The sequence below is a fragment of the Fundulus heteroclitus genome, unplaced genomic scaffold (assembly GCF_011125445.2).
Source record: "Fundulus heteroclitus isolate FHET01 unplaced genomic scaffold, MU-UCD_Fhet_4.1 scaffold_124, whole genome shotgun sequence".
Classification (NCBI taxonomy): Eukaryota; Metazoa; Chordata; class Actinopteri; order Cyprinodontiformes; family Fundulidae; genus Fundulus; species Fundulus heteroclitus.
This window is the reverse complement of record NW_023396536.1, coordinates 213,500-227,116: the sequence shown is the minus strand read 5'-3', so window position 1 is coordinate 227,116 and position 13,617 is coordinate 213,500. Positions and strand designations below refer to the sequence as shown.

Genomic DNA, 13,617 nt, shown 5'->3' with positions numbered 1-13,617 from the left:
TGCTGGTTCTGGTGTTTCTATGGCTTTGCTACGAAGTCTGGGTCCTTTCCGAATTCCACTGGTGAGACTGTCTCAGCCTATATATTATTTTTTTTTTGTGATTTATCTTAAGCATGATTCAACTTAAGCTGTATTCTTCAATGCAATCAGTACAATGAGTAACCATGTTTTAAGTCAAATTATGCTTTTTATTTACTTTTTACTCCTGCTCTGTTAAAAATTGTTTAATGGTTGATTGCAGTTAGAAAAAAAGAGTTAACAATTTTTTTTCAGTTTGATTTTTGCAAAATAACTTTTATATTTAGAAAGGTAAGACACTACATACATTATCATACGACACAACTAAAATCTACTAATATGTATGTTTAAGTTTAGATGTCTTGACACTGTCAAACTGTTGAGTAAATTCAGAATGCATCTAAAGAAATGTGCATTGTTTTCTGGAATTTGATGCTTTTTTCTGCTTTTTCTTTTTAGAGAACAGTAGTGCAAAAGGTCAACCACTGTTTGCTGTAATTCTAGGTGAGCTATTTTGCTTCCTGCAACTGCCTGAGTAATCAAAGGGAATTTCCCACCTTCATGAGAACAATGCCTAGTGATGCCTTCCAGATAAAAGCCCTAGCCCAGCTGGTTCGTTATTTTGGCTGGACTTGGGTGGGAGTCATTGGTGTGGAATCCGATTATGCCCACTTTGCCGTCCAGCTTTTCCTTCAGGAATCCGTGCACTATGGTGTGTGTGCTGCCTACACACATTTCTACCCTGTAGGCCTAAGTCACATGGATCTTGAAAGGCTTCTGAATGTTATACAGGTGCGTTATACATACAGCTGCTACATTTCTTAATAAAAGTTACAATATGATTCAAAGGTAGTAGAAAGTTTAAGATACAATTTTCCAGTACATAGCTACTGTAAATAATAAAATAAATCTGTTTAAAAATCCTTTTTCATTTTTAGTTAAAAGATAAGAAAGTTTTTTATCCTTCCTTTTAAGTTATTTTTCTCCGTTGGTTTAATGAGTTGCTGCACTAAAAATAAAATGTATGAAATAAGGTTATTAAACACTTAGACATTAATATTTTTTTCATATCATTAAGATACTGTATTTTTCGGACCATAAGGCACACTTAAAATCCTTACATTTTCTCAAATATTGAGGGTGCACCTTATAATCTGGTGTGCCTGATATATGATTACCGTACTTGTACGTACTGATATATGTACGTGATAATATGTTAAAATGTGTCAGTACGACTTTGGTAAGCAGTGAAGCCACTTCGCTCAATGGATATTCAGAGCATTACCCCTAAGCAGTCCACCAGACTGCCTGACTGTAATATCTAAAGTAGAAGTGCATTCATGTAAAGCATCCCGCCCCCGAGGTAAACGCTGATAACAATAAACCAAGAAAGTTAATTCAATATAAAAGTTCCTTTTATTTTGACCTTATGTTAGACACAGGACTGTGTCTCTGTCATCCCAACAGAGATGGATAGCTCTCTTTCTCAGGAGAGAGCTGTGTATGTGGGAGGTACATAATTGGGAAGAATATGTAATGTGCCTTAAAATCCAGTGCGCTTTATGTGTAGACATAGACACACATAAAAACATTAATTCACAGTGAGTCTTATTATCTGGTGTGCCTTATGGTCCCAAAAATATGGTAGTAATTTGATACTCTGTATTTGTGCAACATAGTTAATAGAGCCAAAACATACTAATTTCATATATTTTATCTATACTATACTACCTCTGCATTTTCTTCAATAGATGACATCTTCAAAAGTCATCATAAATTTTTCTGGTGAGGCAGAGATGCAGGGCATTCTAAGAGAGATGCAACGTCGAAATTTAACTGGCTTTCAATGGATTGCCAGCGAGGCCTGGTCTACTGCCAAGTCACTTTGGGAAAAATCTGCCAATCTTCTACAGGGAACCCTAGGATTTGCCATACAGAGAGCTTCTGTAATACCAGGGCTGCATGACCATCTTGTGGACCTCACACCATCAGCAATTTATAAATTATCTTTCTTGGCAGAATTTTGGGAGGAAACATTTAATTGTCGACTAAATGTGTCTGTAAACACCCACTATCATGTGTTGGGAAGTTATCAAGGCAGAGAACCATGTAAAGGGACTGAAATTGTAAATAACGTTTACTCTCCTTATTCTGATGTGACACAGCTACGAGTTTCCTATAATGTGTTCAAAGCTGTATACCTTGTAGCATATGCCTTACAAGATATGAGTAATTGCAAAAATGGAGAGGGGCCATTCCTGAAAAAAACTTGTGCAGATCCCAAGAATTTTAGCCCCTGGCAGGTGAGAAAATCTATAAGTAGTATATTATTTGTAGTAATATTTTGAATCTGACAGAAAGAGAAGTTAACTGTCCCATACGTTTATTCCCTTAGCTTCTCCACTACATGAAGCTGGCAAATTTTTCTGCACTAGGAGAGAAAGTCAACTTTGATCAGAATGGGGACCCAATTGCTTACTATGACCTCATGAACTGGCAGAGGGGGCCTGACGGATCTTTAAATTTGGTTAAAGTGGGTTTCTATGATGCCTCACTTTCTGCTGGAGGCAGCTTGGTCATAAATGACTCAATGATTATGTGGCCAGTTGGAAAGCAGGTGCGTTCTCCACAAACAGGTCTGAGACCATGTTCACCTCTTAGAATCCTGTGTGCACTGCTGATTGACATATCAGTTAAATTACTGCTATTTATCTGCAACACACTTTGTAAAATTTGAATCTTTATCTGCTTTTGACAGATTGTTGGAATGTGATCAGATGTAATTAATCATTAGAAAATTCTAAACCTTCCTGTATTCTGAAAAAAAAACCTATATATAGGGATCATCTATATACAATCTGAGTTTTTTTTTTAAAACTTTTGTAAACAGTAGTCCACTAACTTTCCCAGAATATCTATAAATTGTCAATTTGTCAGTAATAACTAAAGATCTGAACAAAATCTGACCCTTTAGTCACTTTGTGGTGCCCAAATTTACTTACATTTTCTGAACACATACATAGGCAACTACTGTCAATGTAGTCAGAGTAATTTTCAAAGTTAAACTTTTTCTAATCATTTTAAAGTATATTGCTTACATTTTGTAAACATGTTTTTAGAAATCATTAGAAAGAGAGTAGCCTGTTTAGTCATAATTACTTAAATCTGAGTGCCTAAACTTTGCCTCTCAGGCTTTCCAGTCTGTGTGCAGCAACAGTTGTCCTCCAGGTTTTCGTGTTGCCAGGAGAAAGGGGGAGCCTATCTGCTGTTATGACTGTGTCCCCTGTGCTGAAGGAGAGTTTAGTAATACAACTGGTATGTCCTGTAATTTACTATGCTTTTTGACCCCTTCAAAATTGCTTAGCTGTACTTCAATTTCATCAGATTAGGTAACTTGTTTTTGTACCTAACTAAAACAAAGTTGCAGATGGAGTTTGCATGTTCTCCCTGTGCATCTGTACGTTTTCTCTGGCTTTTCTCCTATTGTGCAAATGCATCCATCTCAATGGCCACTCATTGTTCTTTGTCTCTTTTTTTGTATACATCACATCTTGGCCATAATCTGCTAGAGACAGACCCCATAGCCCAACCCCCGCAAACCCTCAAAAACTCAGCGTGTATAGAGAATTGATGGATTTGTAAATACTGTAATTGTTCCTTTGAAATAGTAAAAGAAACACTAAAAGTGACTAATTCCTTTTGCTAAAATTAAACTAGCTCAAGCTTTAATATTCCTGCCATGGTTAAGGGATTGTGAGTCAATAAGGATCTCCATTGGTAATGACACAATTGAGTCGATGCACAGCAGAGAAGAAAGAATAAGAATACACGTTCTTTCTTTTTGTTCATTAAAATTTTCAAACTGAAGCCCACTGTCACACTGTTTCCTATCTTGGCATCTCTGTTGGCATAGTGAAAAAACATGTATTACACAGGTCTAAATGTGAGAAAATAAGTGGTTTTAGTAAAACATAAATCCTATGTCATCATTGAAGAATTGTGAGCAGTGCATGTATAATGGGACCAAATATATTTAATTCACATTGTTCCCCAGTTTGAATGAGGGTATTTTATTTTTTGCTGTGATGTCAAATCTCATGTTTTTTTTCCTTCACGGATCAACTGGACATCTGGAAATGAAATGCAATGCACTACTAGTGTTCCGAATTAGTCAGATAATTGTTAGTTGAAATAATCAGAAAGTAGGTCAAACTCCCAGTGCAGAAAGAACAGCATAGTGTGATATTAAGAATTGTTATTAATGGGTCATTGCTATGATATATGAGTTGCAGTGGTGTTGATTAATTAGTAGTAGTGCACATGTTCAGTAGATATGGTGTGTGACCGCTGCAGCACTTACATGGCATAATTATTCATGGCAGGTCCAAAAAGTGGCGGGTGGTGTTAGCTTTTGATGTAATTCCGTATTCTACAGTGCAAAATGCATAGTGAGGCAATGTTGGAATATTATGTTTCAAGGTACTGTTACTTCCTATGAAATGAAAGGCAGATATGCAATAGGGTGGTGGGGCAAAAGTGCAACACAACTCAAACAGACCAAATTCTGCTTTAAATCTGGCTTCTGTAAGTTTTCTCTTCTTTCTCCATCTTCAGATTCTTTAGATTGCTCACTTTGCTCTGAAGACACATGGCCCAATAAAGCCAGAGATCTCTGCATCCCTAAAACAATGGAGTATCTTTCTTTCTACGAGTTCATGGGTGTTCTGCTCTGTGCTGCCTCCATTTTAGGAGCTTGTATTTCCCTTGTAATAATTGCCATATTCTACATATATAAAGAAACAGCTCTGGTTCGAGCAAACAACATGGAATTGAGCTTCCTGCTTTTGGTATTTCTTACCATCTGTTTCCTTGTTGGTCTACTGTTCCTTGGTAAGCCTTCTGACTGGCTCTGTCGGATCAGATATCCAGCATTTGGGATCAGTTTTGCACTCTGCCTTTCATGCCTCCTGGCCAAGACAGGTGTGGTCCTAATAGCTTTTAGGTCCAGATTACCAGGAAGTAATGCTATGAAATGGTTTGGAATCAAACAGCAAAGAGCCAGTGTGCTTTTGGGAACTAGCATACAGGTAGTAAAACCTTTCCCATTTATTAATATTTTTATTTTAAATCTGTTTAAAAACACTATCCCTTTGTTTATTTCTATCTTCTCAAGGTTCTGGTCTGTGTTATTTGGCTACTTACAAGTCCACCTCATGCCAATTACAATACAGATTACCACAGCTCTACAATCATCATTGAATGTGCGACAGGTTCAGACATTGGCTTTTGGCTCGTTCTTGGATACATCGGAATCCTGGCTTGCATGTGCCTCGTGATGGCCTTTTTGGCACGAAAGCTGCCTGATAATTTCAACGAGGCCAAGTTTATCACCTTCAGCATACTAATTTTCTTTGCTGTTTGGGTTACTTTTATCCCAGTTTATATGAGCGCTGTTGGAAAGTACACTGTAGCTGTGCATGTTTTTGCTATTTTAGCCTCAGCTCTAGGACTTCTGTTTTGCATTTTTGCCCCGAAATGCTATGTAATATTGCTGAAACCTGAAAAGAACAGTAAAAAACAAATAATGCAAAGGTAAAAAGAAGCAACTGCAACACATGCAAATATGTGAGGGACTCGACGACTCATACAACTGTTTCAAGAATATACAAAAAGAAATGAGTGGTTCATTGATAAATCTACAGATAGATTTGTGCCTGGTAATGGTGTCAGACTGAGGTATAAACTAAACTGTTATCAAACAAATACAATTAAATCTGGCTCACTGCAGAAAAGAGCATGTATTTATAAAATCATGAAGATTGGGAATAACTTTTACCATGGGCACATATTCCAACAGTTGCAATGTACAATATTTTGACAATATTTAGGAAGTCTGGTAAAATCCTTGACCCTGCAGCCTATGTTTGTCTCTTTCTGAAATTGACGTGTGATCAAAAATAAAAATTAAAATCACAAGATCCCAAATTTTTGAATATCCCATATCTGCCGTAATATACGATTTTGTAAATTAACTGTAAAAACCTACTGTCACAGTTATTAAGTATTGTATGTATATTTTCACCTTAATTTAATAAACAATATATGTTCAAAGAAAGTCAGTTGTGTTATATTTTCCTCCTTAAATAACTTCTATAGTACAACAAATTATGTGACTTAAAATAAAAAAGGACAATAAATTTGTCTTGCATAATCTAAACCACTGATGTTTAAGACATGCACAATTATCATTATTATATTAACCCTTATTTCAGCAGGAAAATCCCATTGAGATTAAGAATCTATTTTACAATCCTGGCCAGGACTGGATGAAGCACACTTAGTTTACATAACATTCACAACAAACACCATCATAAATAAAATAATAAAATATTCCTCAATTAAAATATTTACAGACAAATTATTAATTTTCAAACTTATAAAGAGCAGCCTTAAAAACATTTTCAGACAACAGCACTTTTAAGAACAAGCTTTTCTGTAATTGGTTCTATTTTTTTAATAGTGTCCTGTCTGGCAATGTGGCAATAAGAATTGTTGTCTTAATGCAAGTAGCTTATAATTTATGCGGGGAATATTTAATGTTATATGGACACTAAATCAAGAATGTAGAAGAGAAAAAAAGGAGAAAAGGTGAAAGAAAACGGAGAGAATAATACAACATCCTCAGTCTGCTTCTTCACCTGCAAAGAGAGATGTAAAAAGAACAGCACAACCAGCTGATAAAGTATTACAGATACAACGCCTTGATACCATCACTGAAGTATATACAGTATCAAATAATACGACATGTAAAAAGTGACAGCTGAAGATAATAGTAGGGGTTTTCTGTATGGAAGTGAGTCTGTAAATACCTGGATCCATGCACGTAATTGGTTCTATTAAGATGGAGCAGAATACTAAAAAGATTTTTTTGCAACATTACTTCGACTTTTAAGCACGGAAAGTAAAAGTTCACCCAACAAAAAATAATAACCTCCAGTGGCTTTTGCAAGTCTTCTTAAACTACTACTTGTAATATTTTTTCCAACTTTTCATAGTCAATGAAAAACAAACAAACAAAACTAGAGCAAACTATTTGTAATAAGTTAGCTGCAATAAATAAGCTTCAAGTGACAGGTTTCTTAAGAAATATATAAAACAGACATGTTGACCTTCTCCATAACCACTTACACTTCATCATTGCTCATTCCTTGTGCTTTTTCAAACCTATGATGCCAGATTTTCTTTCATTTCTTTCTTTCCCCATTGTATTTATCTGTTGTAGAACTCTGTCATCAACACCTTTTCATGAACTTATTTTGTCCTAGCATGACTGATAGCTTGCAATAGTGTACTGTATTTGCATCCATATTAGCTAATGATTATTAGAAATGGTGAGACATTAGAAGGTAGGAAAGAGGTAACTATTCAACTATTTGTAATTGACACTGGAAAATCCAAAAAAAAAAAAAAAAAAAAAAAACATTGAACTCATTGAACTTGCTAATAATTGACTGTAATAAGATTTTGCCAAAAAGCCCCTTTCCACTATTTACCTTTTGTAATTTTTCTCCAGACCAGAGGGGGCATAGTTTGATTGGTTGTTATGGTAAATGTTGTAGGCTTATTTACATCGGGTCAAGGTTATCTGTGTTTTGTGTGCATCTTTGAGCACATCTCAAAGATGCACACAAAATTAGTCAAGCAAGATGAGCACTTATCCTGATCCCTGGCTTGAGGTTTATTCTTGTTAAAAGGGAATTGTTCCACGGCACTTGGATTTAAATAGACTAATTTAAATATTCACACTGGCAGTAATGACACCCAGTTACGCCAACAGGAGTTTACTAAAGTTAGTGTTGTTTCGGTGTGTGAGTTTGTTAAACAATGTCTCCGTAATTTTCTCATGACATGTTTAGCCATATGTCATCATTGAACCACTAGTTGTTGCGGTGTTGCTCTGAAAACGATGTAGGCTACATTGATAACTGGGGAAAACCTGGTCTGATCAGAAGAGACGGCATCCAACCCACTTTGGATGGTGGAGCTCTTCTTCCTAGGAATCTGGTTGGATTTATTAGCTCCCAAAAATGCTGACAAACCAGAGTCCAGACCAGGTAGGAGGAACATAGTTTAACACACCTCTCTGCAGCTTCTGTACTGTTACCCACCCATTACCCCATTGAGACAGTGTGTTTTCTATGGCCAAAACTGAACAGATTAAAAACTGATCTAAAAGGAGCAAATCATAAAAATCTCATAAAAATCAATATGACTAGAACGAAAACAATCAAACAATTAAATGTGGTTTATTAAATGTAACGTCTCTTCCGCCAAAGAATTTGGATTGATTGATTAATTGATTGATTTATTGATTGATTGATTGATTGATTTTGTCTCACATAAACTTGGCTACAAGAGGACTACGTTAGTATAAATGAGCCAACACCCTCTAATCATTTACTTTTCCACATTCCCAGAATTACATCTTTCAGTCTGATTTACTAATTAGTCCCCGACCAATTAATAACTACAATTCTTTTGAACGTTTTTCCCTCAGTTTTCCTCACCAAAACTGCAAAGCAATAAAACCTCTTCTGTTTGTTGTTTTGTATCATCCACCAGGCCCTTACTCTCAGTTTTCAGATCAGTTCACAGACTTCTTATCAGATTTAGTGTTAAACACTGACAAGGTTGTTGTAGTGGGAGATTTTAACATTCACGTTGACACTGAATGTGATAACCTCAATGTAGTATTTAATTATATCCTAGATTCAATTGGTTTTGCTCAAAATGGGCATAAACCAACACAGTCTTGCCTTCATGTGTTGGACCTTGTGCTGACATATGGCATTGAATCTGAAGAATTAACAGTGTTTCCTCACAACTCTGTCCTATCTGACCATGTTTAATAACCTTTGAGCTTAATTTAACAGAGTTATCCAACCCCAAAATAAGGGTTCATTATAGAACATCTTTATCAGATAATGCTGTATCAAACTTTAAAGAGTCTGTCCCCCTTTTAATTTCCTCAGTACCACAGAAATGCCCTGCAAATGGCAACAATGTTGTTTCTTCCTATTCACAAATTGACAAATTTGTTATTGGTGTCACTTCCTTGTTGTGTTTTGCATTAGACAACATAGACCCCTTGTAAAAGAAAGTAGTTAAGGAATCTTACCTAATCATGAAAAACAGTCTACTGTTTAAAAAGACCTTTTGCAGAGTTAGAGCAGCATATCTTTCATTAGTAGAGGAGAATAAAAATAATCCTAGGTGTCTCTTTAGTACAGTTGCCAAAATTACCCAGAGTAATAGCTCTGTAGATCCACCCATTCCTTTAGCTCTTAGCTGTGATGACTTTATGGGATTCTCCATTGATTCCATTAAAAATAAAATAATTGCTTTTCTCCCAATCATGATTACCTCCTCCTCAGTAAGTGAGGCAGCGTTGGAGGAATCTTTAAAACCTGATTAGAGTTTTTTAAATTTTTGTTCTCTTTCTTTTTTTCTTCATAGTATGTACACCTGGTCTGGTGTTCTGTTAACTGTGACATCATCCAGGGAAGACAGATCCCCCACTATTACCATCTAATGTAGAACAGATTACTGGATCAATGTGTGCTTTTGTGCTTGTTTGACCGTTCATACTGACCCTGGTTCTGCTGGAGGTTTTCCTTCCCGTTAATGGGGAGTTTTTCTTTCCACTGCCACTTCATGCTTGCGCGGTATGAGGGATTGCTGCAAAGCCATGGACAATGCAGACAACTCTCCCTGTTGCTCTATGCTTCTTCACAATATTCTCCTAGAAAGACTTGAGCATACGGCAGGGATTAAGGAAAAATAATTAGGCCAGTTTAAATAATTCTTCTTTGAACTCTAGAGTCACTGGTGGAGTACTACACTGTTCTGTCCTTGAGGCAGTTCTCTTTACTACACATATGCTTTCAATTGGTAAAATTATCAGACACCATGGGATGAATTTCCATTATTTTGCTGATGACACTCAGCTATATTTATCCATAAATCCTGATGAATACAATCAATTACCTTTACTTAAGACATGTCTTGATGACATCAAAACCTGGATGACTTCAAATGTACTGCTTTTAAATTTAGACAAGACAAAAGTTGTAAGATTTGGACCAGAATCCTAAAAAAATAAACTTCTAAATCAATCGCTTATTCTGGGATGGCGTTAAGTTGGCTCCTGATAATAAAGTAAAATATCTTGGTGTTATTTTTGACTAAGACACATCATTTAAATCCCATATTAAACAAGTTTCAAGGGTTTCCTTTTTTTCACCTCCAGAATATTGCCAAAATTTGAAATATTCTGTCCAGAAGTGATACTGAAAAACTGGTCGATGCATTTTTTTTTACTTCAAGGCTGGACTATTGTAAATCTTTACTATCAGGAAGTCTACAAAATGCAGTACGAAGCCTTCAGCTGATCCAAAATGCTACAGCAAGAGTTCTGATGAAAATCAACAAGATGGATCATATTTCCCCTATTTTGGCTTCCCTTCATTGGTTTCCTGTTAAATCAAGAATATAATTAAAAATTCTCCTTCTCACATATAAAGCCCTTAATAATCAAGCACCATCATATATCAGAAATTTGAGTACCCCATATAACAAGCATCTCACTCTCAGAGTGCTGGTCTACTGGTGGTTCCTAGTGCCTCTAAAAGTAGAATGTGAGGCAGATCCTTTAGTTATTAGGCTCCTCCAGTTTTGGTCCATGAGGCAGACACCCTGTCTACATGTAAGACTAGGCTTAAAACTTTCCTTTTTGACAAAGCCTATAGTTAGAGTGGCTTAGGTTACACTGAGCTATTTCTGTAATTAAGCTGCCACAGGGTTAGGCTGCTGGAGGACAGCATAGTCTATTTTTTCTCACTCTGCTGAGTTCTCCTACTGTTCTACAATTTGCATTGTTTGTTGTTATTACAACTTTTGTTCTCTGTCATTTTTCTCTTCATAGGTACACCTAGCTGTGACACCACCCAGGGGTGGCAGATCATCCACTCTTACCATACAACATAGATCAATGTATGCTTCTGTGCTTTTTCTGTCTCTGCTGTGTCTTCTGTGAGTGGATGACTGAGGCAGGTACATAAAGACAGGTTAACAGGTGAGCCAAGTTGACTTTAATTAGTAGCAACAGGTGGATAATGATTATATGATGGCTTAGAGGTGAAGACTGATTAAGCGAAGTCCAGAAAAATCCAAAGCAAAACAAACAAGAACCTATATCATGACAGCATACTTCCTCTCTTTTTGAAATTTTCCATCTTATCCCACCCACATTACATTATGATAGGTCTCAGCTTTTATGCTTTAAATTGTGATTTGTTAGTAGGGGTGGCGATATATCGAGTATACTCGATGTATCTCAAGTTTTTCTCCGTGCGATAGTTAAAATGACTTTATCGTGACCATCGCGTGTAAATTTTCATGACAAGATTGAGCCGCTGTATTTAATTCACTGTGAGTTTAGTTTTTTCCCACACGCTGTGAACGCATCACTCGCTCCTCCTCCACACCAGAAAGCGCTCTGGTGCGCGCACACAACGAACCCGTGCGCTTACTTAACGTTGACGAGACAGCGAGAACTATGGCGACAGCGACCTTTTCAAATCAGCATCCAGTGCAAAATGAAGACTTTTGTAAACTCTGCGTGCCAGCACCTAAAGAGCGACGGAAATATTTTTGAGATGCTCTGAATATGTACCTGCGACTAGTCAGTTGATTATATAGTCACAATACAAGCTTTTGTTTTTGGGATTGTCACAGTTTTATGATACCTTTTATTTCAGGTGTATTTTGTGACAGATTCTTCCTATGTGTTCCTTTTGGCCGCTGGGATACTTAATAAAGCTCCACTGTTGACCATGAAAGAGCTTTAATGTGACAATATTGTAATTTGTGAAAAGCTTCTATGTGCAGCTGTGGTGGAAAAATGGCTAAAATAAAACATTTTAGATTCATTTGTATTTTGCAATAAATTTTTCAAACAAAAAAAATTGACTCGTTAATATGAGATATACCAATGCAACTTTTGGCACTATTTGGCTAAAAACAATTGTTATTCAAGGTTATTTGAACATATCACAATATATATCGTATATCGTGATAAAGCCCAAAGATATCAGGATAATATTTTTTCTTCATATCGCCCACCCCTATTTGTTAGTAGCATTTTGTGCACTCACTACATCTATCATTCCCTTCTTCGTAAATACATATTTTTTACTTAACACATTCTGAGCCTTGAAATTGATTCTGCATATGGATGAGGAAATATTATGACATGTTATGTGATAAAGCAATAATAAATTTAAACTTTATTTGTAAAGCTCTTAACATTTAAAAACATCTACAATTTTTACAGAATAAAACAATAATAAGAGTACAAAATAAAAATACAATTAACTAAAGATTCAGTGAACAGTGAATAATGCTTGTTTAAAAAGAAAGTCTTTAATGATTTTTAAAAAGGTAGCCTGTGTCTGTAGGTGGTCAGGGGAGGGATATCCAAAGGCAAGGGGTAGCTGCAGAAGAGGCCAGGTCCCCCCTTTTCTAAATTAAAGTGCAATGTGGATGGAGGAGGTTGTTGTTATTTGAATGGAGGCAGTGGAGGAACGAGTGGAGAGATAGTGAAGTTTATAGAAAACTGGAGTGATGTGTTCCACTCTGCAAATTGTCATAAGAATTCTCGCAGTACAGTTCAGGATGCATTTAAGTTTCTGAATATTATTCGCAGGAATCCCCGAATAAGGTGAATCAGATCCTCAAGCAGAAGGCAAATTTGGATCTGTCCTTAAATAGAGTTGAGTGTCATCAGTATAGAGCAGGGAGCTGCCACTAGGGGGTGTGTGAGCTGAAAACTGTATTGGCGGTCCGACTGTGTTTTTCCCCCACACCATAAAGACGTGTAAAAAACATTTCCCTTGTAAAGATTAAAATCAAATACTATAAATATAATCAATAAACAAAATGCATTGTACTGATCCATATTAGACTTTATTGCTAAGTGCTTTTGCACACTTACTGTTTCTTGACTCTGCTCACACACAAAGCTGTAATACTTTTCATTGTGATTCAGACAGATGCAGTTAATTTTACAGATGCAGTTTTAGCGCATATTCAGACAGAAACAGGAAAACCAGAAATGGGGCTGCGGAGAGCCGAGGTGTGTCGGTATGGGCGTGTTTACCTGCTGGATGCAACCGCTGTAAAACAATAATATATATATATATATATATATATATATATATATATTATTTTTATTTTTTTTAAATAAGATTGGGATGCATCAACCCGGTTTGGACACGGAAGGGGGTGCGCGGCTGAAAAAGTTTGGGATAGAGGGAGGAGGCCCAGAGAAAGCATGTATAAAATGAGGAGAAGAGTGATGTTATTATCTTTATTGTGAAATTTGAAATTGACCATTATCAAATAATTTACATACAGTGTTTTTTAAGAAAATTAATTTTTTTAATAATAAAGTGATGTACAGCATATATCGCTACAAAGTTTTGAGTATAATTTTTTTTACATTAATGCAAGGTATTTATTTACAGTAAAGGTCTTATT

General features: G+C 36.1%; 1 protein-coding gene across 1 annotated transcript in view; it reads left to right on the top strand.

Moving 5' to 3' along the window:
- Positions 1 to 5,614, top strand: part of LOC118558359 (extracellular calcium-sensing receptor-like) — a 14,560-nt gene extending 8,946 nt beyond the window's left edge. Inside the window, 7 exon segments of the mRNA XM_036128874.1 lie at positions 7 to 61; positions 523 to 810; positions 1,770 to 2,321; positions 2,414 to 2,635; positions 3,210 to 3,333; positions 4,633 to 5,105; positions 5,192 to 5,614. Coding sequence (XP_035984767.1) covers positions 7 to 61; positions 523 to 810; positions 1,770 to 2,321; positions 2,414 to 2,635; positions 3,210 to 3,333; positions 4,633 to 5,105; positions 5,192 to 5,614 — 2,137 coding nt within the window.
- Positions 5,615 to 13,617: the final 8,003 nt, after the last annotated feature.